The following is a 26,755-nucleotide window of genomic DNA, read 5'->3' as shown; positions in this document are numbered from 1 at the left end:
GGCCAATAGGTGCAAGTAAGGGTTTGTCAAAAAGAAGAAAATTATCAGATGATAAATTGTGTTTTTCTCCTAATGAGGTTGAAGTTTTTTTCTTTAATGCATTTAGAAAGAATAATATTGTCAAAAATTCCAATGATCTTTTCAACTAGTTGTTATAGTAATTTAGTAATAAGTGTTGCTTAATTAAACCATATGTATATATATGTCATGCATTTTCGATTTCTATGTTATTAAACTTGGTTGTGTTTTTAAGATACTACAATCTTAGTATATGAAATTTCTATATGAGTTCTTAGATTATGTTATTTTGCTTGGATTTCAATTATTTTTGCCTGAAATGCACTTATATTTGACTGAACTTCAGTTATATGTAATTTTAGACACCACATATCTGAAGTTATTTCGAAACGAATAGACGTTTTTTGTCCTTTGAGTTTGGTTATCAGGTGCGGTTTTTGCACTTCGATTATCATTGTAGCCGATTGTTTAGGATGATTTGACGGATTGTCTGTAGTATTTGTCATGACTTTCTTCATTTCTGTTTTTTTTTCTAATACTGACACCCTCTCTACCTCTATGACGATAGTGGTACAGTCTGCGTACGCTCTACCAGTTCTAGACCGTACTTTGTGGGATTACACTGGTTATGTTATTGTTGTTGCGAAAGTGTTAGGTCAAAGAAAATCTCACGAAGCAGTATAGTAAAAATAGGCAACAAACTAATTACGAACAAAGAGATACATCAACCATATTACGTACTAGGGTATGTTTGGTATGAAGGAAAAATATTTTCTCTGAAAATATATTTTTTGAAAATAAGTGAATTTCTTAATTATTTATTTTTTTAATTGTTCAATAAGTAAGTAAAAAAATATTATCCTTAAAGCATATATATATATATAAAATCTAGCAAAAATATTATGAGGCGGGGTGGGATTATAGGGTGGGGAGTGGGGGTTCGGGGTGGCAACCGGATGGCGGGGAAGAGACAATGAGCTTGGAGTATCACTTACAAACTCATGGGAAAATCATTTTCCTTATTTTTAAGGAATAAAAAAATATATTTATGATTAATCAGATACAAGAAAATATTTTCATCCATACGAAACACACCCCTAATAATGGAAAATACTTTCTCGAATTATATATATCGTACCTTAATTTATCGTTTAATCACAGTGAAATTAAGAGGAACGGAGTATACGTAGCCCCTTAGAGATCTCTTTTATTTATAAAAATAAAAATAAAAATATCTATTATTAAAAAAATATGAAACCAATTAAAATAATTTTTCAAAATTCTACCAAACCTTTTTTGAACATTAAATGAATATGACTACGGTCCTTAAGTCCCCCATGGTTGTAATCATCATTGATATTTTCAGAAGATGGGCTTTTAGCCTTTATGTTATTATTGGCCCTCATTTATCAGAAATTTTCCAATTTATAAAAGATTTTGAATTTTACCAGATTTTGGTTCAAAGTACATTATTATTTAATGTAATACTGGTAAAAAAAAAATCTTATTTACCTACCCAGTTAAAAGCTTTCGTGTTCAGAAGATACATGTTGTGGAGATGAGGATCTTATCGTGGATATGGGTATATTAGGTGCGATAAGATTAGGAATGAGGATATTCGAGATAAGGTGAGAGTGACCTCTGTACAAATTGAGGAAAACGATATTGAGATGGTTGGGACATGTGTGAAGAGGCGACGTGCAGACACCCTAGTGAGGAGGTGCGAGAGGTTGAATATAGACGGGACGAGGAGGGTAGAGGTAGGCTGAAAAGTATTGGGGAGAGGTAATTAGACATGACATGAGCATCTTCAGATCATCGAGGTCACATACGATCTTAGATTGGAGGGTGTGAAGGATGCGTATTAGAGTAGAGAGTTAGTCGAATAGAAGTGTTGTCTTGCTTGTTGAGGGTTTGGGTTTGTTTGTGTTTGTTGTTGTACTAGCCGTAGTATTTAATTTGTAGTCCCTGTTTACTTTGTTGTTGTTCTTGTTTATCTCGCAGATTTTACACTGTTTTCTTGTTAGTTGCTATATTTTCTTCACTATTCCTTTCTTCTTTGTACATGGACTTGCCGCATTACTTGAGCCGAGGATCTTTCGAAAATAGTCTCTCTACTTTCACGACGTAATTATAAAATCTACATACATACACTAACGAAATTTCATTGAATATATTATTGTTGTCATATTTATTATTTACCTAGATCTTCTTTTCTCATTTGCTAGCCTTATACTAAATACATCTCAAAATTTCTTTCAGTCTTAATTATATTTAATATTTTCCCAATAGGAAGTAAAAGTTAAATAAATAAATGACAATCAATTTCACGATTTTGTACGAATCGTTGATTCATTCTTATACGATCACACGCTCAATAGAAAATGATTCTTTTACCTTTCAAATATATAGAAGTATATATTTTTAAAATTTCAATGCCACTCTAGATATCATACGTACCTATTTTAAGTTTATGATAAAACACATTTATTGATCAAGGTGGTCCTCCTTGCCTCTCACTCCAATTCTTTTGTGGATTCTACACTGCGTGCACACTCATAACAAAAAATAACTTTAATTATTTTTTCTATCAAATATAACATTATAGTAATTAGTATATATATTAATCATATATTTATAGGATTATAAATTAGGTGTGTGAATTTTATTTTTAAAATAGTTTAGGTCTACGCGTCTCGTGCGTGTATCTTACTTTATTGAGTTCAAACGTTACACTAAATAGGATATTTGTTTAAATAATAAAGATGAATACAATAATTAAATTCAACATCTTTTGGAGAATTTATTTAATTAAACCTAATCTTTATCAAAAAATTTGTTAAGCCGATCGACATTCATCAACCACCGTAAACTATAACAAAATAATACGATAATAGAGATATTAAAATAATAAAACTAAATTTAACTTCTCCACAAAAATATTCTTAAAACAAAGATATAAATACAATACAATTAAACCTAACATTTATCTAAAAAAATTCTTAAAGTCGACTGACATTGATCTACCACCTGTAAATTCATCTACAACCTGTAAACTACAATAAAATAATATAATAGTGATCACAAAGCTTCAATTTTGATAAAAATAATTCTTGTCTGAGCAAAAAAATTGACCCTAAAGAATAACTTGAATGAAAATAAAGAAGATATATATATTCACACACATGTTGAATTCTATTATGTTGGCAAAAACGCTGAAGAAGTTGAGGGTTAAAAAATATTTAGCATCCACCAATCTAGACATGCAATTGAATCAAGTTAGATGAACATCAATCATATTTTTTCAATAAGTAAATCGGTTTCTTCTCTAGTTTAACGTGCATCTCAGTATTTATAGAAGTATTTCATTAATAGAGTCTTATTTTAGGAGTATTTTTCTATCCTATTTTAGGAGAATTTTTCTAATTGATTAGTACAAAGAAAAATATTAATTGATTCTCCTTTCATATATTTTAGGAGTCTCGTATATTTTAGGAGTATAGTTAATAAAAAAATAATTAAATAATAAATTGAAGAAAAATAGTGAAAAAACAGTTTTGTCTAAAGAAAGTCTTTTAATGAAGGGCAAAAGGTTCAAATCACTTTTCTAAGGTATTCACACTTTTAATATATTATAGATTATAGATATAGATTAACAGAAGAAAAATATTAAGGTTCAAATTTGTCAATGAAGAGCACAACGTGTTTGTTAAAAATCTGTTTGTTTTTTTTTAAGTAGGATAAATTTGGCAATTAAAAAAAATTTATTCACTCTATAAAGTTTTTACCCAGTGGAGGCAATAATATTAAAGCTTTTCTCCTGTATCTGCCATTTAAAGATTGGGATGTTACAAAAATCTTTGGACAGACAATCAAATAAATACTTAAATAAAATAACCAACAAAATATAAATTTACAATAACAATCTTTTCTGTATAATTTGACAATTGGAGTCTATGTAGGATCAATGTTTTGGTGCGTACACAAATTTATTTCTATCTTGTGAAGATAGATATATAGATTATTTTCGATAGACTTTGGGTTTAGATAAAAAGTAGTATAATAAGTCAAGTGTTAAAATAAATACAATAGTGAAGGAAGACATATTAAAAAAACAATCTAGAAAGGAAGAGTAACACAATAATATGGTAATGAAAGCAAAAGAAATAACACCCAAATGTCAAAGTTATTTTTTTTGTTTTTAGTTTCTCATTCGGTGTTCGGTGTCCGCATTGAAACCCTGATTAATTCGGATCGCACGTTGCAGGGCCAATTTTCCTCGGGGCATTCCCCAACCAAATGAGTGTAATTGAGTCAAATACGATAAGACAAAACATTCAACAAACATTTCAAATCATCCAACTTTCCAGAATTCCTAAATTTGCCTACCTGGCCTTCCGGCCGTTTGCCTACCAATTTCAACCTATCATGATACTATTGCATTTAACAACATCAATACTTATTCCGAATTAAACAATCATCAATGAATCAATATTCACCTTTATCAATTTTCAAATTCCCCCCCCCCCTCCCAATTAATCTGGATCGTGCGTTGTAGGGCCCATTAAGGTGACAGTGCTCCCAACAGAGTTTTCTTCATACCCAGGGTCGAACCCTTGACCTCTGGTCAAAGACACAACCGTCTTTAAATCCACAAGACCAAATAGTGAATAAGAAATAATTTAGCATAACTAATTAAAATAATACTCCTCCAATTTAATAATATGTTAAGTAGTTAGAAGATATTCTAAAATATATAATAATATATCAGAAGATATTGTTATATTGTAAGTAGTTGATAACTTTCCTCAATAAAAAGAATTATACACACAAAAATCTCGATAATTCAAAATAAGACTGGAACTAAAGAAAATATGATATAAATAATCTACATTAATTGAAAATTATTGATAATTTTCATTACTCAAATTTATGATCTATAAATTACAAGAAAATCATATGATATGCCGAAAAAAAACATATAATACATGCATAATATAGCTAGTTTAGCAATAATATAATTTTTAAAGATGGATGGAGGTGAAAGTGGGAACTCAACCAGCACTAATAGTTTAAAAATGAATATAATTAAAAACTTTTAAGAAATATTAATAAGGTGATAATGCTAAATAAATAGTCATTGATATATTCAATTTCGAAAAACTCATCCACAAATGTCACACACTTGTTTAAGACAATGTTTGTAGTGCTGCACACTTTATTATATTCTTTTCTGGATTTCATTTTGTGAGAATATAATTAGTATATTATTATTGAAGACGAGGTTTGACAAATTGGGGCGGAGCTAGAAGTTGACCTGCAAGTTCAATTGCACTCTACAATTTTAAATTTTAATTTAAACGAAAAAGGATAATTACAATTCGAATTATCATAAATGATATGCATTTATTCTCTGTTAAATGGAAAGAGATAAATATATTCTTAAATTATAATTAATGGTATGTATATATCTTCCGTCATAGTTTGGATATGCATATACCCCTATCGTTGATAAGATGGTGCGTATATGTCCCTCACACTAACGATAGGGACATATGTGCATAAAATATGACGAAAAATATATACGTACCATTTATCATAATTTGGGGATATATTTATCCTTTTTTTTGTTTTAATTCTTTTATCTCAAATAATCATTCCAAATTCGCTACCCAACCCAGTAAACCCGTTGAACCTTTTCAACCCAACTCGATTCGACCTCTATTTTTTGTTTCAAACTCGATATTTTCTTTATTTTTTAAACGTGAACTCCAATCAAAATGCAGCGATTGGTCGCCATTACCAGAGGCGGATTCAGAATTCGGAGTCTCCGGGTGTCAAGTAGACTCATCGGTCCAATTTTATATAAAGTAAATATGAATGCATTCGACTAATTCATGTGTTTACTTCTTTTGATTTTGAACCATCTTCAATTTTGACGCTTTTTTATATTCTAAAAGAAAAAGAAAAAAAATCTTTCAAAGTTATAAAGGGTTGTGGGCATTAAGAAAGCGGCGGAGTGATGAGGCTGCAACAAGTGACTGACGAAGAAATTTGCTGCGATGGATGACTTACAAAGAAATTCAGTGCAGTGGAGGAGGAAAAAAGAAGCAAGAAGTGCTGGACATGTTTTTTTTTTATCAGAGTTTATAAGAGATAAAGAGAACAAAAATACTCCATGCACTAATTAATTATTTGAATTAATAATAAATAAGAGTAAAGAAGGAACATAAACTGTACATTAATGATCTAAGAGTAAGAGTAAAGAAGGAACATAAACTGTACATTAATAATCTAAGAGTAAAGAAGGAACATAGACTGTACATTAATGAAACTTTACAAAAATTAAGCTGCCGGGTGTTTTGAACCTGCGCCTCTTGGGCGGCATAAAGGTCATTTGCCACTGGCACCATAGAAGACCTTTCATCTTTGGGTGGCAAGTATATTATTTTTTCATAATTTATATATAGACCTATCTAGAATTTCCGTCAAAATTTACGGGTGGCATGACACCCTCACGGGCCTTAATAGATTCGCCCCTGACTACTACTAGTTGTTAGTTGGAGGGAGTGGAGATTAGTCAAAGGTGACCGGAGCTAAGCTATGGCGATGGTTCACCGATAGGATGTTTTCGGTTCGACGGAGACAGTGACTATATGGTGTTGATTGGTGGTGGATAGTGCTTTCTTGACAAAATTTCGCTGAAAATTGAAGTATAACGAGTACAAATTTATTTGGTATTATTTTTGCATTTTATTGGTTAATGATTTTTTTTCTTTTTTGAAATTGATAGTAATAAATATTATAGGGGTGGTAAAAAATGCATATCTTGAATTTTATTTGAGACCGGATTTGGTAGTGAGTTTATTGAGTACGGATAGTGGATTTGGGTTAATCATCGAGAGTAAAAAATTAAAACGAAAAGAAACAAATATAACATCAAACTATGATAAATGATACGTGTATATACCTTTGTCATACTTTGGGTATACATATGTCCATATATACCATTTCATTAGCGGTAAAAGTATATGTGTATCCAAAATATGCTGAAGAGTATATACGTACTATCATTTATTATAATTCGATGATATATTTATTCTGGACACGTGGCAAAAAAATCCCCCGCTTAAATTTTTGTCTCTAAACCAAACAGCTCCTGACAGTAAAGAGAGAGACACATAGGAATTGGCGAAGTACTAAAAAGGAAGGAGAGAAGAGAGAGCTCTTGTTCTTCTTGGCGAAGTACTTTCTCATTCCCCTCTTTACTTTCTCTCTCTACTTCTTGAAAAAAAAAAAAAAAACTCAGTTTCTCTCTCTATACATACATAGAGATACACATACAAGAAAGGGTTGAGGCTGCAGCTGCTGATGTTGCTAAACACTTTGCTCTTTGCTGATAATTGGGTGAGAAAGAAATTATGTTTTACTTTAGTTTCCCATGTTTTTGTTTTGCTGAACTTGAATCTTGTTTGCCCTTTTTTGAATTTGTATCCATGTTTATGACTTTATGTGGATAATTGTATATCTAATAATGGGTATTGCTTGGAAATACTTTAAGATTGAGTTTAATTGTGGGGTTTTGTTTTGGTTGATGTTTTAACCCTTTTTGACCTTTTTTCTTTGTTATCTTCTTGAAAAGAAAATTGGGGGAAGGGGAAACTTGAGAGGTATTGCAATTTGCAACATGGGAAATGGAACCCTTATCACCAAGTTGAAAGTTCAGATAGTCAATCAACTGAGCTACTAAAGTTCCCGCTTTTTTCTTATATCTTTAATTAGTGGAAAGAAGTGGAAAGTTTTCCTCTGATTCTCTTCTGATTGAAGAATTAACCTAAATAGTCGTCCATCCAACGGCTTTGTTGGGTAACGCCAGCATCCTACCTATGGCAGGGTTCGTGAGGGGCTGGGATGGCTCGGGTGGGTTGGATTCATGATTGACAATGACGCGTGCTTGGTGGGCTTAGTTAAGAAATAAAGTTAGTGCCGTCGTTATCATCTATAGGTATTGGATATGATGATAAGCGTTTGATTCTAACAAGCTTAAACTAAAGATAGCGACGGAGTATAATATATTTATAATCAGTATGTAATTTATACATGATAGCTATGAGAAGTAAATAGCGAATTCAGCTAGGTATTTGTGCAAAAATCTCAATATGGATCGTATGAAGGTTAAGTCTTTTCTTTTTTTAATCCATCTTGTTCCCATGTTTGAATGGTCTCGTTAGATTTCCAAGAAAATGAAGGTAAAGCAAAGGAAAAATCAGAGTCTGAGGCTGAAATAGTGAAATATGCGTAGCCGAGGGTAGGGTGTGGCTCGGTGGTCAATGAAGTGGGTTGAGAATCATGAGGTCTCATTTTCAAATCTAATAGAGGAAAAAAACTCTTAGGTGATTTCTTCCCATCTGTCTTAGCCTTAGTCGAGGTGCAAAAGCTTCTCTAGACACCACAGTTATAAAAAAAAAATAAAAAATGTAAAATCTCCTTTATTTTTTAATAATGATATTTCCAATCAAGAGAAGTTGTAGTTATGTGAATTTCTTAATTGGTTACCTAGGACCCATTCTTCTATTATCTTTTTATGTGATTTATGTGCCTTTTCTATTGTCTTAAGAGTCAGAAGATAGGTGTCCAAGCTCAATTCTTTTATTGTCTTCTCACGAACCTATAGGGGATCAGTTCCTTTTTCGCCGTATTAGCGTTAATTAATGGGAAGATCAGTACTTTTTTATGAATCTCTAGCATTTCATTTTGTTGTTAGAGCTCGAACAAGTTGTTTTATGTTTTGAAGATAGTACTTGTTTGTACATACGACACATATTGTCTAATTCATATTGGTTATCAAAAAGATAATGTCTAATTCATATGTCCCACCAACAAGAAAATACTATAACTGCTTATAAAATATGGTAACCTGCTTGTGAAGTTACTTTTTCTCCTGTATGGAAGATCTCAAAGAAGAACCCCTTCCTCTGTTTGATATTTTAGCCGGTTCTCATCTATGGTCGTTTTCCTTTACTTCTTATTGAAAAAATCTTTGATCATTAGTAGCATTATATTTCTATTGTACGAACGATAAGTCTTTTCTTTGTGTTTTGTTTTAATCATCTTGTTCCAATGTTTGAATGGTCCCATTAGGTTTCAAGAAAATGAAGTACGGACGAAAAAACTAGAGTCTGAAATAGTGGAATTTTTCCTTTATATTTTGAAAATGATATGTAAGATGTAAATTGCTCACTTGGTTACTAAGACAGATTCTTTTGTTTTCTTTTTTCTGTTATACGTGCCTTTTCTGTTGTCTGGGAGTCAGAAATATGCGTTCAAGCTAAGTTCTTTTATTGTCTTCTCGCCAACCTTAAGGGGCATAGTTCCTTTTTCTCCTTACTAGAATTCTTGGGAATTTTATTACTGTTTATGAATCTATAGCATTTCATTTAGTTGTTAGAGCTCTATAAGCCGTGTGTATGTTTTGATGATAGTACTTGGCTACACACAACGCGTATGGTTTAATCATATGTCCACAGTAATTAAATAAATACATGGAATCTAACAGCTTACCAAATATGCTAATCTGGCATTAAAGTTTTTTTTTTTTTTGTATATGAATGATTTGTACAAAGAAGATCAGCGTTCTCTCTGTAGTGTTTTTGATTTATGTTACTAGATTTTGCTTGTTTCTTTACGTCTTACCTAACGCTTTTGGTTTTCTTTTCTTTCAGTGGGGTTCTGGGATGAAAATATGTGCTTCCTGTTGCAGCTCTTAAAACCTAGACTGTATTCAATTACTCCATCGACTTTGGGATCTGTTGAACCACCAACATGACTATGAATAATCCGACTGTTGGACCTGAAGATACTTTTGCTAGCTTGCTTGAACTTGCTGCCAACAATGATATAGAGGCCTTCAAGAGATGGATTGAACGCGACCTAGCTAGTATTCATGAGGTTGGACTGTGGTATGGGCGCCAAAAGGGCTCGAAGCAAATGGTTCTTGATCATAGAACTCCTTTAATGGTTGCTGCTACGTATGGCAGTATCGATGCTCTAAAGCAGATTCTATCTCTACCCGAAGTTGATGTGAATCGTTCTTGTGGCCATGATAAGAGCACCGCCCTTCACTGTGCTGCCTCTGGTGGATCTCTGAATGCTGCAGAAGCTGTCAAACTTCTCTTAGGAGCCGGTGCTGACCCACACTCTAAAGATATCAATGGTCATTACCCTATTGATGTTTTAGTTGTATCTCCTAACTTTCACCAGGTAAAGTCATGCCTAAAAAGCCTTCTGATGACTAGTGCTATTGGGGACTGCAAGCTGCAGGTGTCGGTGCCCACTTCAATCCCAAATTCTCCTCCATGTTCGCCTTCTCCTGAGCATAGATCACCATCTTCTGCTTTAGACTCAACCTCTTCCCCAAAGAGTGCAAAGTCCAATGACCTCCCAGTGTATTCTATACCAGAAAAGAAGGAATACGCTATTGACTCCTTCCCTGACATAAAAAATGACATATATTCTTCAGATGAATTCAGGATGTTCTCATTTAAGATTAGACCTTGCTCTCGTGCATACTCGCATGATTGGACTGAATGTCCATTTCTCCATCCAGGCGAAAATGCTCGAAGAAGGGATCCAAGAAAATACCACTACAGCTGTGTACCTTGCCCTGAGTTCCGCAAGGGAGCTTGCCAACGTGGGGACATGTGTGAATACGCCCATGGGGTCTTTGAATGTTGGCTGCACCCTGCACAATATCGAACTCGGCTCTGCAAAGATGGTATAGATTGTAACAGAAGAGTTTGCTTCTTTGCCCACATGCACGAGGAACTAAGACCGCTTTATGTCTCTACTGGTTCTGCTGTTCCCTCACCTTGTGTGAATACTGCTGCTGCCAATGCTATGGATTTTGCTGCAGCCATGCGCGTCATACCAGGTTCTCCTTCCTCGGTCCCTGTCATGTCACCATCACCTTTCACACCTCCGATTTCACCCTCGGCTAATGGAATTTCAAGCATGGGTTGGGCCCAACAAAATGTTCCAGCCTTGCATCTTCCTGGAAGCTTTGTTCATTCGAATCGCCTACGCCCATCACTCAATGCTAGAGGTATACCTGCTGCAGACCTGCCTACATATCCAGATTTTGATGTGCAACAACAGCAGCTCCTAAATGAGTTTTCCTGCCTATCCCAGCACAGCATGAGTTCTAATTCTTTGAACCGTTCTGCTCGCCCTATGACCCTTACCCGTGCAAATCTTGAGGATTATTTTTCTGCAGAGAGCTCATCTCCTAGATATTCTGATCAAGCATTAGCTCAAGCTGGTTTTTCCCCTACCCACAATTCAGCAGTTTGCAGTCCATTTCAGCAGCAGCAGCGGAGCCTGTTATCTCCCATTAATACGAATTTCTCGCCAAAAAACATTGATAATCCTCTATTACAGTCCTCATTTGGAGTTCCATCATCAGGAAGGATGTCTCCCCGAGCAATGGAGCCAATCTCACCAAGAAGTTCCCGTGTGTCAATACTAGCGCAACGTGACAGGCAGCATCAGTTTAGAAGTTTCAGCTCTCGTGATCTTGGCTCCAATCCTTCTGCTATTGTTGGGTCTCCAGCTGATACTTGGTCAAATTGGGGCACAGCTACGGGAAAGCCAGACTGGGCTGTCAGTACAGAGGAGTTTGGTAGGCTAAGGCAGTCATCACCGTTTAAGCTTGCTAAAAATGAAAAAGAGCCCGATGTGTCATGGGTGCAATCTCTTGTCAAAGAATCGCCACCAGAAATGATGAGGGACGAATGTGATCCTCATGTCTCCGGACCAACAGGTGCTGGTGCAGATCTTGATGAAGGCTCTACATCCTCTTCCCAGGTTGATCAATCGAGTGCATGGATGGAGACAAAAAACACTAGTTGATTTCTTCCTATCTGGTCAGCCTTGGTGGGTACCCGTCAAATTAGTCGAGCTGTGCGTAAGTTGTCTCGGACACCACTGTCATAATGAAACATTCTAATTCCTCATTTTACTGAGCCTTAACATCTTCAAAAGTTAGGTTCTGGTAAATAGTAACTGTATTGTTTTCTACTTTCATGTTTTCTTCGGAGCAAAACAACCGTGAACCGAGAAACAACAAGCAGCGAAAGGCGGTCCTGAATTCGGAAGAATATCGACTTTTTTCTTTCTTTTCTATTTGAATTTGATTCTACTTTTCTTGACATGAAGATAAGCTTGTACCTTATTTCATTGTACTGAAATCCATTGTTGATTTTTGTTGAAACTTACCATTGACATGATATTTGAGATTTGACATCTCTTTTGTTTTTTCAATATGATGTGGCTTTTGGAATAAATTTAGTGGTAGAAAGTGGTCTGATGGAAAGATATAAAGACCAATTTGAGTGGTTTCTGATGTACTGCTCAAAGTTATTAGAATTATTAGTATTCCATATAGATTTATTCCATCCTTAAATAGGCCTATCTTTCTTTGTGTGGATTCTTGCTTTACTCTTCATGGGAACTAAGTTATGGTGTCAACTGTCAATGTCCCATAAGAGGTTCTTGGAGGAAGTGGAGGTTTATCAGACTGAGATGGACTTAAATGGAGTGATTATTTCCACCAAGTGGGGTCTCGGGTCTCGGGTCTCGGGAGGGTAAGTGTGCGCAGTCCATGCCACTACCTCAGACGTGAGTGATATAAATAAAGGACAACCCGGTGCACTAAAGCTACCGCTATGCGCGGTGTCCGGGGAAGGGCTCCACCACAAGAGTGTATCGTAGGCAGCCTTACCTAGCATTTCTGCCAGAGGCTATTTCCAAGGCTTGAACCCGTTACCTCCTGGTCACATGACAACAACTTTACTCAGACGTGAGTGATATGAATAGTGAAAATTTATACAAGTCACTTGAAAGGATTCCCTATTCATACCTGGATTATTTGAGTTGAACGTCTATCGAAATAACTGTTGTACCTTTATAAGGTAGGTGTAAGGTCGTGTATACATCACCCTCCTCAAACCCCATTTGTGAGATTACGTTACGCTAGGTATGTTGTAGTAAGGTAGGTGTAAGGTCGTGTATACACTACCCTCTTCAAACCCCACTTGTGAGATTACATTACGCTAGGTATGTTGTAGTAAGGTAGGTGTAAGGTCATATATACACCACCCTCTTCAAATCCCACTTGTGAGATTACGTTACACTAGGTATGTTGTAGTTACTTATAATGGATAAAAGAAAGAGAAAAGGGGAGGATGGCTTACCATTTCATTTGAGTGAGTTGCACATTTCACAACCTCCTTGATCAGTAGTGGAATACACTAGGAATAACTTTTTTTTTTGGTTTCCCACTCGGTGTCGGAGCCTCGACTAATTCGGATCGCGCACTGCAGAGCTCATTCTGGGGGTGGCGCTCCCAACAGGATTTTCTCCATACGCAAGGCTCAAATCTGAGACCTCTGATTAAGGGTGGAGTAGTCCCCACCACTACACCACAACCCATGTTGGTATACACTAGGAATACTGCTAAACTTGCTTGTAGTACTTGAAATTGCATAGAAGTATATAAAGATTACATATTTGTAAATGCAAAAGCAAGTATAACATCAAGATTAATTGTGTAATTCTCTACATGAATCTTGTATACATCATGTGAACTTGGCTATTGAAACCAGCCCAAACTTGACATAATTCGATTCGACATACTCAAAAACAATAACATATCGGTGTAATCCTACAAAGTGAGAAAAGCTGTTGGAATTATAAATTTCCCATATAGTCTTTATCATAATGTTTTATTTTAATAAGAATTGTCATAAATTAGAAATATATACATGCCTTTATGTTAAAAGTGAAGTGGTGTATTGGCATTTAAGTGGGCTTTGGATGTGTTTATAAAAATAAATGTAGAGGGTTGTTGTTTGGGTATTTTTATCAATTAGTTCAATTTCAAGTACTTCTCACTCTTTTAAATTTATTTTATTTTAATATTTGCAAGAAATTTCATGGAATTTCAGGTAAGCATATCCCAAAATTCAACTTAATAACTTATTAGTCCAAATTAATTTGACTTTGATATGTCTTTAATTTGTGTCCTTAATTAGTACAACATAGTCTCCTAGACATTTCCTTATTAGCAAATGAGAAAGCCAAAGTGAGAAAAAGTCACTCATTTTTGTGCCAATTGTTCTCATACCATTTAATATTTGATTTTTCTTTCGCTCGATATCTGATATTTATTTTTGGGCTCAATTGTCTTAGGAGTAAAATGTACTGTCAAAGACGACTCAATTCCTAGGATTCGAACTCAAACCATGAATATCATATAAATATAAGCATTGCTAAATCAAAATCAAATGTGATATTAAGACACAAAAATTATGTAGATGCGATGAGACAAATATCATTCTGACGACAATTGATGAAACTCTAATGAACCCTTCATCACGAGTCTTGTCATGATCAGGTTGAACATACACACATCGTCTCATATCAGATTTATCAAGCATATAAAGTTCACGATCCAATACCTAATTGTTTCGTGATATAGTGGTGCAACGAGACAAATACCACTCTAGCGACAATTAATGAAACTTTAATGGACTTCTCATTATGAATCTTGTCATGATCATGTTGAACATGCACACAACGTCTCATATTAGACTCATCAAGCATATAAATTAAAGTTCACGATCCAATACCTAATTATCATACATCAAACCTATAATATCTAAAATATAATTTTTTATTAATAATATAACCCAATATAATTTTCATATAAATCAAGCCATTGACTCTTTCTAAATCACCTTTCAATCTTTTTTGACATAGGTCATAACTAATAATATTTCCTCTTAATAAACCTTTAAAAAACTCAAAAGCCGTATGTAATAAATTATATTTTCAATACATACTCAAGTCCATTTCAAGTTGTTAATTGGTTTATCCAAGAAATATTAAATCATATTGTATTAATTAAATTTTAATTGACATCTTATTTCCACTAAAATGAACTTTATTAGAGAATATTCTTAAATACCAACTGGTACCTTTTTTTAATTAAATAAACTAATCTTCACCATGAACCTGCCTCATTTTCACTATAAAAACCACCGAGAGAATCTGAACCTACAACATAAATTGAAACTTTTTTTGAACTTACATATAATCAAAAAAAAAAAAAAAAAAACTCATTATACCAGCATCTCTTTTGGTTCTTCTCTCGACTTTTAAAGGTGTAGATGTTTCAATTTTGTCTAGTAATCTAGTATCATAAGTCATATCGTTTCTATAAACTTCTTGGAATCAAGAATGTTGCATATGTTGTTAGCGATGGGGTTCATGGCCGCGCCACTTACGCTCTTTTTACCACCAATTCGAAGCTTGAACTCATTCGTGGAGTCGTTAGAATTTTTACACTATGAGGCCATGTCAATGTGTAATATAAATACCATTATTCTCTTTCGCAGCTTCTTCTCCAGATACTTGGTCATTTCTCCTGTAATAAATTAACTTTTAATTAATCTCTTTTATTTTATGAACAAATTTTATTTTGGTGTTTTGTTCATAAAGTAGAAGGTTTATGTTGCTTTTGAAATGTAATAATTCATCATGTAATATAATTTAAGTTATAGTATGTATTTACAATTTAAACCAACTTTATAATATCACAGGATGAAATTTTGCACGGAGTTTTATTACTATTAATGGGTGGTTCAACAATTTTTTATGGGTACAGGCGTATTTAACATGTGAATGAGAGTCTTATATGAGCAACGATAACGATAAAGTTATTTTCGTGTGGCTTAAGATTATAGATTCAAGTCATAAAAACAGTCATTGATGTTCGTATCGAGATAGGTTGCCTGCACCACACCTCCTTGATGTGCGACCCTTCTCCGAATCCTGTGTTAACGCAAAATATTTTGTTCTCGAGTTGCATTTTTTAACAATAATTTAACATGTAATAGTATATTACTTATAATTTCTCCTCCATAGTTATTCAATCAATGCTCATTAAATAAAATTATAGAAAATATAACTATTGTTTAAGTAATCTAATGGAATAAGTATTATAAATATATTTTACATCACGGAGATATAAAACTTAAACTCTCGATCAAAGTGATAAACATAAACTAGAAAATTCTAAATATTAAATGGTGACGATTTACTTATTCGTTTTGAGTGAGATATAAACCTCGAGACATAACACGTAATTTTTGTGAATCATTAACTTAATTTAATTTATTAATTCTTTAATTAACTTGTTAACATCTTTTTTCCAAAAATAATACTAACAACAATTAACTTTTGAATTCTTAATTACTAGTAATATGTTTTAACTTGAGATTTGATTCAACTAGCTATCTTAAAGCCTATATCGGACTGATCCAATGACCCGACCCGACCCGACCCGACCCGACCCGAATTCTTTCCTACATTATGGTACTTTTCTTTTCAAATTATTTTCAATTTCCGAGAAAAAATTGAACGCTTGAATGGGAGCTCTGCAAATTGTGAACAAAGAGATTCATCCCTTCTTCTTTCGCCTTTCTCGCAGCACAGAGATATCAATATAAACCGAAGGTTCCAGATTTTTTTTTTTTGTTTTTTCGAATTTGTGTTTTGTTGCAATTTGAATTATTGATAAATTGAGGAACTTGCTGAATGTATATGGAATGATAATTAGTTTTTTTAAGAGTTTTTAATTTCAATTTTTTTGAAGAATATCTGTATTTTTCTCTCTGTGTATGTATGCATGTATAAATCAAAGTAGCGAAGTTATTATTTTTATGTATTTTTTCACTGAGAGCTGAGAATTGGAGAATTTTAAGTATTTAGAGCAGAAATAGTTTTAGGTAATTAGTTTTTTCAGTGTTTTGTTGTAAGGAAGGAAGCGTTGGAGTAACGGGTAAAGTTGTTGTCACGTGATCAGGTGGTCACGGGTTGGAGCCGGGTAAACAGCCCCTTGCAGAAATGTAAGGTGAGGCTGCGTATAATAGATCATTGTGGTCCGGTCCTTTTTTGGAACATGCGCATAGCGGGAGCTTTTAGTGGATTCAGCTGCCCTTTTATCTGAGTTCCTTTAGTTATTTAAAGCTAAAGCATGTGGAAGGATCCAACTTTATTTATGTTGAAAACATCACCTGCGTACTATAGGCCCTTGTGGTCAGGTCCTTCCTTGGAACCCGTGCATAGCGGGAGTTTTTAGCGCAGCGAGCTGCCCTTTTATCTGAGTTCCTTTAGTTATTTACAGCTAAAGAATGTGAAAGGATCCAACTTTATTTACTTTGGAAGCATTCTTTCTACCTTCACAAAGTAGGGGCATGGCTGCAAACACACTACGCTCCTCAGACCCCACTTTGGGATTACACTGGCTATATTGTTGTTGTTGTTGAATCTACCAAATTAAATTGGTCATGTTCCTTTCTTATTGATGACCGTAGTGTCTGGGCTGGCAAAGCTGCACTTCGACTAATTCCACAAGATATTTGCTACCTCTCACCATCAGCAACAAGTACACAAATGGGAAGAAATCACCTAGTGTTTGTTGTGTTTGTTGGGATTTGAACCCGAGATCTCATGGTTCTCAGCTCACTTTATTGACTCCTTTCTTTTGTTGTACCAATTAATGTTTGCTTTCTCAAGGGGGAGTTTCTGTTCCTTTATGGAGATAGAGAACATTTATTTTTAGCTTCTTCTGTTTGGCATGTTATCTTTTTCTATGTTCAGTCTATAACCTTGTATGTAATCTGCATATGACTATAGTGGGTGACTGTTTGGTATCTGACTTGAATTAGACGAGCATAGAAGGATCTTGTGCTAGGTAACTGGCTCTGCTATCTATTATCTACTAATATGACTAGTAAAGTAGAGACAATCACAATTTATTCCTAGTTCCTAGCCTAATAATATTCCTTGATTTGACGTAAACAGATTTTCTCATTCAATTGTCATACTAGGTTAAAGAATGAAGTTCAGTTCGAGAAGAAAGGACTAGTGGAGATCTGGAGAAGTATGATTCAGTTAGTTGAAACATAACATAGTTCACTACTTACAAAGGTGATGCAGCTTATAGAGGTGTGAGTGATTAGGTAAAGAAAGGAATCTATTAAAGAAATAGCATTGTTTAGAAATTGAAATTGAAATTGAAAGAAATAGCATGCAGGAAATCTTTGATCCAAGAGGCTGTAATACTATGTATCATTGTTGGCATTTATACTTGTGTGCTGGCTGAGATTTTGAGTTTTCTAGTATATGTGCAGTAATTTATGCAATTTAACATTACCAGTTTCGGTTTTTTGAATTGCCTTTGTTGGGGAATCTGGCATCTAAAGAAATCAAGCAAAATGTCTATTTGCTATGTTCACTTGCTCAGGGAATTCTTTAATTATGCTTACTTGGCATATTTTACCATTCCTCAAGCAAAGTCCCCATATATTTTGGCCGTGTTTGAGGCCTTCAGATAAAGTTCTTATAGTTTTCTTTTTGGAAAGAGCCACATAGAATGTCATTTGGTTATTGATTTAATGGGTGCAAGCATCTAATAATTGTACTTTTGTCAGTACAGTGAACTGATCACACTGTTATCCCTTCTATCTCTATGTCGAGCAGCTTCATGTGCAAAAATAAGTATGAAGTAGCTGGGAATTGACATAGCAAATTTATGCTTTCTGAAGCACTACAGCAGTCTTTCATGGCTACCAAGCTTTCATGCACATCATCTCTGCCCTGGATTTGGGTGATTGAAGCATTGGCCAATTCCAGTGAAATAGACACAACTTTACTCATCAGTATGTGTGAAATTACAATTGCTTTATTTTGTGGAAGCTGTTGTTGAATTGTGGGCATCAGAATTTGACTTTAATAGTTCATGCATAACAGATTTGGTTAAGAGAACTCCTGAAATCTCTGATGATCTGGGGAGAAATGCAAGGGAAATGGTTTCCTTGAGAGTTTTAGAGAGCTTATTTGTCCGGAAAAACTCAGATATAAATAATGTCGCTTCAGTTCCAGGCGACAAAATTGAATTTGATCCATCAATGGGTTGCGAAGATGTTCTTCGTTGCATATTGTTGGAGGTAACTAGTTTTGTCTTTTACTAATCTATGGTATAGATTGTTTGATTCAGTTATCTGAAAGCTCTAAGCAAGGGTCCCATTTACAACGGAAGTGGTTTCCTTGAGACTTGAGAGTTTTGGATACTTCTGTTTTGCACATGCTTAGTTGTGTCTTTGCATGTAAATGTAACTTAGGTGTCTGCATCAGATCTCAAAACAGTTACACCAGATATGTTAAGGTGGGATGTTCGGTCTTTCATTATGAAAAAGAGATCTCTCTTGCCAAAGTTCTGTTTGCAACAAGTAAGCTAGTTTTAATAATCTTTTGAATTTGATAAGTTGGGACACAGAGAAAATATTCTGTCTGATTCTCTGGGATTTGCTTTATTCTCTGATAAACAGCTTAAGGATGCCATTCTGAAATCGAAGAATCCTTTTTCCACTTCCTTGAAAGAAAGAAGTGGGTTGGAGTTGAGGAACCACTCCAGAGACAGTGTTACTGCTGTTTCTGATGGCATTGAGCAGGGACAAGACATCGGAGGTGTGAATACCCGACATGCTGCACCAAGTGAGAACTTGGATACCTTTACCCCAGGCAACAAGAATGGCCCTCGAGAAAATCAGCCTGGAAGCACTCTGGTGCCTGTTAAGAGGAGTTTTAATGCCCCTACTGCTTATGAAATAGAAGTTGATGAAACTAAAGCCATATCAGAGAACAGTTCTGATCTATGTGCAAAGGCTGCCAAGAAGTTTAAGCAGGATGTTGTTAGTCCCATTCAGAACAGTGTTCCTGATTTAATATCTCCTCAAAGAGATGGAGTCCCGGCAGAACCACATGGAGGAAGTCAACCTATTGTTCGGAAAGGTAACTCGGAAGATGAAGCTCATGGTACCCTCAAAGCAAATGAATGCCTGAAGGATGGTAGCAGTGAGCATGCTGCATCTGGAAGTGTTCTATGTGGCGGTGACTCTAATATCAATGATTTCTTGCCTCAAAGAATGAGTACAAACAAAAAGTTCCAAAATATTGGAAGTAGCAGACGTGGTTGTGCTGAACTGGGAAAATCAGGTAGCTCTTCCCTGTTGGTTATTCAACAGGATTCGCGCACTTGTGGTTTCAAAGGTAAACTAGATTGTAATCTTCGGCAAGATCTGCAAAATGGTGAACCTTCTAATGTAGACAAAGAGAATATCGAGCGAAGTCTTGAATCTGAGTTCTCTAGTGATACTGATCAGTATCACAATGAGAGTACTGATCTTGCTTCACAGAAAAATGATTTCTTGAACTCGCAATATGCTCAGTGTGAAGATTCCTTGGCTACTGCTGATTGTACAGAGCTTAACCTTTGTGCAAAGTGTAACGAAGGGGGAAACTTATTTTTTTGTAGTTCTGATACCTGTCCTTTAGTGGTTCATGAAAGTTGCTTGGGTTCTGTACTCAACTTTGATTACAAGGGGAACTTCTATTGCCCCTTTTGTGCATATAGTCGAGCAATTTGTGAGTACCAGGAAAGTAAGAAAAAGGTCTCAGTTGCTAGGAAAGATTTGGCTGCATTTATTGGCTTGGGAGATGGACAACGATCAAAGAAAACACTACCTAGGTCACAAGGAATGAAGAAGCATCAATCTCGAGAGGATACGAATCAACAACTGTGCCGCAATGAGAATGGGAAGAATTCATTGAATGAGGTCATACAAGCAGGAAGTGGTCCAGTCAACAGGAGTTCTGTCAGAGCTAGAGTCATGCAAACCGGTGCACCTCAACCAGAGGTTTGTATAGCCCACAATGAAAATGGGAGGAGTTCATTGAATGGGGCTTCAGAAGCAGGAAATTCTCCAGCCGACAGGAGTTCTGTCGGGGCTCAAGTCATGCAAACGGGTGCACCTCAACCAGAGTCTTCTCTACCTCACAATCAAAATGGGAGGAATCCATGTAATGAGGTCACAGAAGCATGTAGTTCTCCAGCCGACAAGAGTTCTATGGGAGCTCAAGTCATGCGAACTGGTTCACGTCAACCAGAGGCTTCTCTACCCTGCAATAGAAATGGGAAGAATTCATTGAATGAGGTCACAGAAGTAGGAAGTGCTCCAGCTGACAGGAGTTCTGTGGGAGCTCAAGTCATGCAAACCGATTCACCTCAACCAGAGGCTTCTCTACCTGAACAATGCTTAGTAGATGGTCAACAGCCCAGCAAATCACCTCGTAAATGTCATAGATCTAGACAGAATCAGTCCAGAGAGGAAGAATTATTATGTCATGATGAGAATAAAAACAAGAACTCTTTGGAGAAGGCTGAAGAAGCAGGAAGTCGTCCATGCAATAGAAATTCTATCAAAGCTGAAGCCATGCATATCTATCCACCTCAACCACGTGTTCCTCATGAACATGTGTGCCAAGGAAGTTCTTCTATAGACGAAAGTTCTGAAGAAGAAGATGAAATAGGTTCCAAATACCATGTACAATTTAGGAATCCAGAAAAGAAGTAGTAAGTCTTTTGCACTTATCCAAGTATGCAAATCATGCAGTCTCTTCATGTATTCTTCCAAAAGTGTCATCTGTTTCACTTATACTTTCAAGCTAAGTTGCTTGGACCCTCCAAAAATGTTGCCGCACCCGTGTTGGATCCTCCAAAAATGCACTACTTTGGAAGGATAGGACACACACTCAATGACATTTTTGAAGAGTCCGACCAACATAGCTTTCAAGTGTCTGCATTTTTTTTCTGTTCTCTGTCTCTTTTCATTGAATCAAAACATTTTGTTAATAATTATTATCAGGCACTCTAATTTTCTCTTTTATGTGTGGTTATGATTTATACCTCTGATTGTTTGCTGTTCATTTTTATTGTTAGAGTGAGTAGTTGGAAATTGTGTTGATAAAGGATGTCCTTTTGATCTGCAGCACCTCTCCCTGGATTCCTCAAATGAGGAGGAAGAAGCTCCCATGGACAAAAATAGAGGAGGAAACATTAAAGGTATATGCATATTCTTTTGTCTAAATTTTGCCTGTTTTCTGCCTCATGCTAGTTTTCTCCTTGAAAATGTGGTAAAATCCACCCCCCTGTTCAAATAGAAGGTAGAATTCACCTCTTTTTCAGTGAGTGTGGGTGCATTATACATATATATGCACATATATTTACTTGTGGAAAAAAAGGATTGTTCCATTCTCTAGGATATAAGGGGTTTCTTTTTGTTGGTTTGACCCGAGTTTTGGAGGAATTTACATGCAGCTGTGTTTTTCCTTTCATATTGCATATATTAAGGGAAAATATCAATTTTAGTGGTTTGCCATAGTCAGTAGTTCTCCCTTTGGCTATCTTTTGATACTAGTCTTTGTCGTTGCTTCTGCAGGAGGGATTACTACGATTCTCACATTATCGTGATAGATGGAAGAGGATTTTGGAATTTGGAGGTGATGTTTTCCTGAAAGGTCGGACAGCGGGGGACCTCAAGGATAAGTGGAGAAACATTAGCAAAGTGATTGAGAAAGCATCGTAAAGGTTTCTTATTAAACTGGACTATCTATGTATATAGTTGTCTAATGTTGTTGGCTGCTTATTTTGGAAAAGCATACTATTGTGCATAACACAATTAGTGTTAAGATGTGGCTAAAGTCTCTCTGATGGTAGTTTTTGTTACGGTTGAGGTCTCTCGAGCCTTCTGTTGTTGTACCCCTGATGTCCCCGTTAGAAGTTTTTTGGGAATGAAGTAAGGTGAAGAAGCCAAAATTAGAAATTCCCATGTAGCTTGCAGAAAATAGCATTTTGTTATCCTTTTCTCTAGGTGATGTTTAGAAAGACTTAAAACTGGTCTGCTTGTAAACTTCTGAAGATGTAATTACAACCTTCGTTTAGCTAGCGTAACACTTTGATTGATCCTTTTATGATGTCGACATTGACACAATTTTGCAACAACATACCTAGTGAAATTCCAGAAGTGAGAAGTAGTGAGATCTGGGGAGAGTAGAGTGTACGCAACCTTACCACTACCTCGTGGAGGTAGAGAGGCTGTTTTCGAAAGACCCTCCGCAAACATTTTACGAAGATTTTAGTTCTGTTACTTCGTAAATAACTGCTTCAGCTTCAACCACTCGAATTTTTCAGTACTCGGTTTTATTTCTGATCGAACGAATGACATAAAACTTAAGAAATTGACAGGGCAGGGATGCACTGAGCTGAAGGAACTAGGGGAACATATGCCCGTTCTTCTCCTTTTATTACTTTCACAGGTTTTCTACTACATATTACTACTAGACTTCTTCAACTAGTTCCTTTTCTGTATACCATTTGTTGTCAACTTGTCATTCATTTACTGGATGAGACGACTTTGGTGCCCCTCCCACCACCTCAGGAACAGTGGCGGGAGTCGGGAATTCTAACAGGTGAAATATGACGAGAATGTCACGCGTCGTATCATTTCTCTGCTCTTCCCTGTTCCGCTACAATAGTGGTGGAGCCATGAATTCTTAACCTGCAATCAATTTAAAGCAATTTTTGAGTGAAGCAGTTATGTGAATCCAGCAACTTTTGCCAAGACTCTGTCACTACTAGAAACAGTAAAGCAATGAGAAATTTGTGTCATAAAACATGATTTTCCCACTCGTTTCTCACTGTTAAAAATGCATGGTAGGAAACACATTCTCATTCAAAGACCGGATAACTTTCTAATTTTCGTGTGAAAACACTACTGTTTTTTCTTTCTTTCTCATCGATTCAATCAAAAATATTCGTGGAAATTGTCACTTGGCATTACAAGTTTGTATATGTAATTAAAAAGTTCATTAAGTTGTTATAGGAGTAAATACACTTCCCAACATGGGCGGAGCTACCCATTGGCCAGGAGTTCATTCGAACCCCCTTTGGCGGAAACTTATACTATTTATACATGGTTAATTTTTTTTTTTCATGTGTATATAGTAGATGTTGAATCTCCTTTGGTTTGTTCGTATGTTTACTTCTAAATCCCCTTAGTGAAAATTCTGGCACCACCACTGCCCCAAAATCACACTCCCTTTGTAGCTGTGTGAGTGTGTATGATTTTCAAGTTGTGTACGTATATGAGTGCATGGGATAAAGATGAAGGGCAAGACACTCAAGAATAATGCTGTGAATGTCAGGAAAATACATGTGAATTTTGAGGCTCGTGAATTTCAAAAATTCTTGTGAGGTGCTTTTTAATATACTTACCAACACTTAGTAGTAGTAGTAGTAACTCATTGGCTACTTGTTTCTTCTTCTCCTTTGATTAATATCTGTGACTCAGTGTAGTGAGTAGACAATTAATTACAGAATCCGAGGAGAGTGATGAGGTGTCATACTTCATTCAATTCAAATCAATCTCTTTACTTGAAATTACACCAATGAGGATTGAAGAAAAAGGAAAAGAAGAATTAACCTAAATAGCCGGTCTCCCGCAGCCAACTATTTAAAGGAAACTGAAGAAGAAGAATTAACCTAAATAACCGGCTCCCGCACCCAACTATTTAAACTTAAAAAAGTTGGGGGGAAGTATAATATACATATAGTCCATGTAATATGTGTTTATAACCGTATATAATCAGTGGATAATCTATGTATACCAGTTAGGGAAAGTAAATCGTGAATTCAGCCGACGGGCTATTTGTGTAAAGATTTTAAGGTACGGTGAAAGTTAAACTTAAATTCACTTGTGAGAGCGTTATGAAAAGACTCTTGCTACAAATACTATTTTTGAATATCAAGGGCAAAGATGAATCCAGAATTTTGAATTTGTTGTTCTGAATTCTAGATAAGACAGCTTACTGAATTCTGAATAAATTATTTATACACGTTAAACTGAAATATCTTATATATGGTTTTGAAATTAGAACTAAAGAATAATGTGACTATACATTATATTCAGTGTACACTGTTACTACTTAGCTCAAACGGTCACATGCATAAGCTCTTAACACTTTCTATAAACGTGAAAACATTTAAATCTAAACTACAAAATTCCTCTCTATACATACATATATATCCTTCCAATATTCATTCATCATACTCAACACTTGCCAAAAAAAAATAAAAAATGGACAACTACAAAAGAAATCCACTGAAGCCATGGAAGAAGGGTCCTGCAAGAGGGAAAGGGGGCCCACAGAACGCGTTATGCGAATACCGAGGCGTTCGACAGAGGACATGGGGAAAATGGGTAGCAGAAATCAGAGAGCCTAAAAAGAGAACTAGGCTTTGGTTAGGTTCTTTTGCTACAGCTGAAGAAGCTGCAATGGCTTATGATGAAGCAGCAAGAAGATTATATGGACCAGATGCTTACCTAAATTTACCTCACATGAGAGCTAATTTCAATCCATTGAACAAATCACAAAAGTTCAAATGGTTTTCTTCAAACAACAATAGCTTTCTTTCATCATTGATGCCTAACAGCACTGGCTTGCTTAACTTGAGTGCACAGCCTAGTGTTCATGTGATTCACCAAAGACTTCAAGAACTCAAGAGAACTGAGGCCGCGGCCGCAGCAGCAGCAGCATTGTCTATGAGTTCATCAGTAAGCGATCCCAAGAATGATCCAGTGCTACCAAAGTACTCGACGCTTCCACAAGTGAACAAGGAGAAGGAAGATGTATTCTCACCACACAACAAGGCAACGGTTCGCGATGATCATGTTGAGAAGCCTCAGATTGATCTGAATGAATTCCTTCAACAGATTGGAATACTAAAAAGAGACGATCATCATCATCAACAGCAGCAACCTGATGAAAGTGGCGATCATGATGATCATAATAGCATTAGTAGTTTCGCAGAGTCAGGAGTTTCACTAAAAGACGATAGTTCAATTGCTCATTTATTTGGCGATACAACAAGTTACAATTGGGATACATTAGGTGCAATGACAGGTATAGAAGATCATGAGGCAGCAACAGCAGAGGCTAGTAGCTTTGTTGATGCTTATAATGTGAATGATGAACTTATGTTTCCATCTTCAATATGGAACTTTTGATGTGGATTAAGAGGATATTTTCCTATGCCAACGATAATTTTTGGAAGAATTTATCTTATATACACTGAATCGTAGAAAGTATCATTGAGTAGATGACAATTACTTCATTATGGTTTAAGAAAGTTTGGAAAATTTCAAAATAACTCACAAATTTTTAAATTTACACTTTGATTCAAATGTTAGTTAATATATAACGGGGAACGAAGGGTAAAAAGGCGTCTTTTTCTCTCTCCTCATCCGTTGTTATTTTCTCTCTCTTCGCGATAGTTGTTGTTCATTGTTGCTGCTGCTTTATTCATCATCTTCTGATTCATTATCATCATCTTATACTTCATTATCAACTTCATATTCTTCTTATTGACCATTGTTGTTGTTGTTGTTACCCCAACTGTTGCTCTTTGACCAAATTCTTATGTCAAATTTTGTTTCGTAAATCACTTTCAACTTTGGAATTTACTTGAGAGGAGGCTTTGGTAAGTCAGATTATGCTTTTTAGTTGAATCTGGGTAACTGCTAGTGTGTTGTTTTTTCAACAATAATTTGCACGCGAACATGAATGCAATACAAGAGCAATCTGTTTAAACAGATCCATTATCTGCGGCACCAGATAAATGTTCTGTTGTAACAGTAGACTCATGTTGGATTCATGTTTAAGGGTTCTAAGTGCCCGTAATATGATTATGAATCGAATAGATGGGTATTCTGTTGCA

At 35.5% G+C, this 26,755-nt stretch overlaps 3 protein-coding genes across 6 annotated transcripts; all 3 read left to right on the top strand.

Annotated features, from left to right (window-relative positions):
* The first annotated feature begins 7,173 nt into the window (after positions 1-7,173).
* On the top strand, positions 7,174-12,336 carry LOC107843827 (zinc finger CCCH domain-containing protein 30). The gene is made up of 2 exons (XM_016688225.2): positions 7,174-7,425; positions 9,741-12,336. The coding sequence occupies exon 2, from the start codon at positions 9,841-9,843 to the stop codon at positions 11,923-11,925; it is 2,085 nt and encodes a 694-aa protein (XP_016543711.1). The 5' UTR covers positions 7,174-7,425; positions 9,741-9,840; the 3' UTR covers positions 11,926-12,336.
* A 4,041-nt stretch (positions 12,337-16,377) lies between these two features.
* LOC107843826 lies at positions 16,378-22,945 on the top strand. 4 transcript variants are annotated; one of them, XM_047397409.1, is made up of 8 exons: positions 16,452-16,593; positions 17,970-18,101; positions 18,622-18,800; positions 18,892-19,088; positions 19,263-19,370; positions 19,470-21,553; positions 21,970-22,042; positions 22,419-22,945. In XM_047397409.1, exons 3-8 carry the CDS (start codon positions 18,674-18,676, stop codon positions 22,563-22,565), a joined length of 2,736 nt encoding a protein of 911 aa, XP_047253365.1. In that variant the 5' UTR covers positions 16,452-16,593; positions 17,970-18,101; positions 18,622-18,673; the 3' UTR covers positions 22,566-22,945. The 4 variants fall into 4 exon arrangements, with proteins under 4 accessions (XP_016543707.2, XP_016543708.2, XP_047253365.1 ...); XM_016688221.2 differs by lacking the exon at positions 17,970-18,101 and having other exon boundaries at positions 16,378-16,593; positions 18,573-18,800; XM_016688222.2 differs by lacking the exon at positions 17,970-18,101 and having other exon boundaries at positions 16,437-16,593; positions 18,578-18,800.
* A 1,957-nt stretch (positions 22,946-24,902) lies between these two features.
* Positions 24,903-26,208, top strand: LOC107844672 (dehydration-responsive element-binding protein 2F). Its single transcript, XM_016689037.2, has one exon. It carries the CDS (start codon positions 25,116-25,118, stop codon positions 26,043-26,045), a length of 930 nt encoding a protein of 309 aa, XP_016544523.2. The 5' UTR covers positions 24,903-25,115; the 3' UTR covers positions 26,046-26,208.
* The last annotated feature ends 547 nt before the right edge of the window (positions 26,209-26,755 follow it).

This window comes from Capsicum annuum, chromosome 10, assembly GCF_002878395.1.
Source record: "Capsicum annuum cultivar UCD-10X-F1 chromosome 10, UCD10Xv1.1, whole genome shotgun sequence".
Classification (NCBI taxonomy): domain Eukaryota; kingdom Viridiplantae; phylum Streptophyta; class Magnoliopsida; order Solanales; family Solanaceae; genus Capsicum; species Capsicum annuum.
This window is presented reverse-complemented; position numbering and strand designations above follow the sequence as displayed.

Bases quoted from the DNA above. Each gene is read 5' to 3' on its own strand.
- LOC107843827 (XM_016688225.2), top strand. From the start codon at position 9,841: ATGACTATGAATAATCCGACTGTTGGACCTGAAGATACTTTTGCTAGC.
- LOC107843826 (XM_016688221.2), top strand. From the start codon at position 18,674: ATGCTTTCTGAAGCACTACAGCAGTCTTTCATGGCTACCAAGCTTTCA. The intron at 19,089-19,262 runs GTAACTAGTTTT...AATGTAACTTAG, and splicing joins TTCGTTGCATATTGTTGGAG to GTGTCTGCATCAGATCTCAA. The intron at 19,371-19,469 runs GTAAGCTAGTTT...TCTGATAAACAG, and splicing joins CAAAGTTCTGTTTGCAACAA to CTTAAGGATGCCATTCTGAA.
- LOC107844672 (XM_016689037.2), top strand. From the start codon at position 25,116: ATGGACAACTACAAAAGAAATCCACTGAAGCCATGGAAGAAGGGTCCT.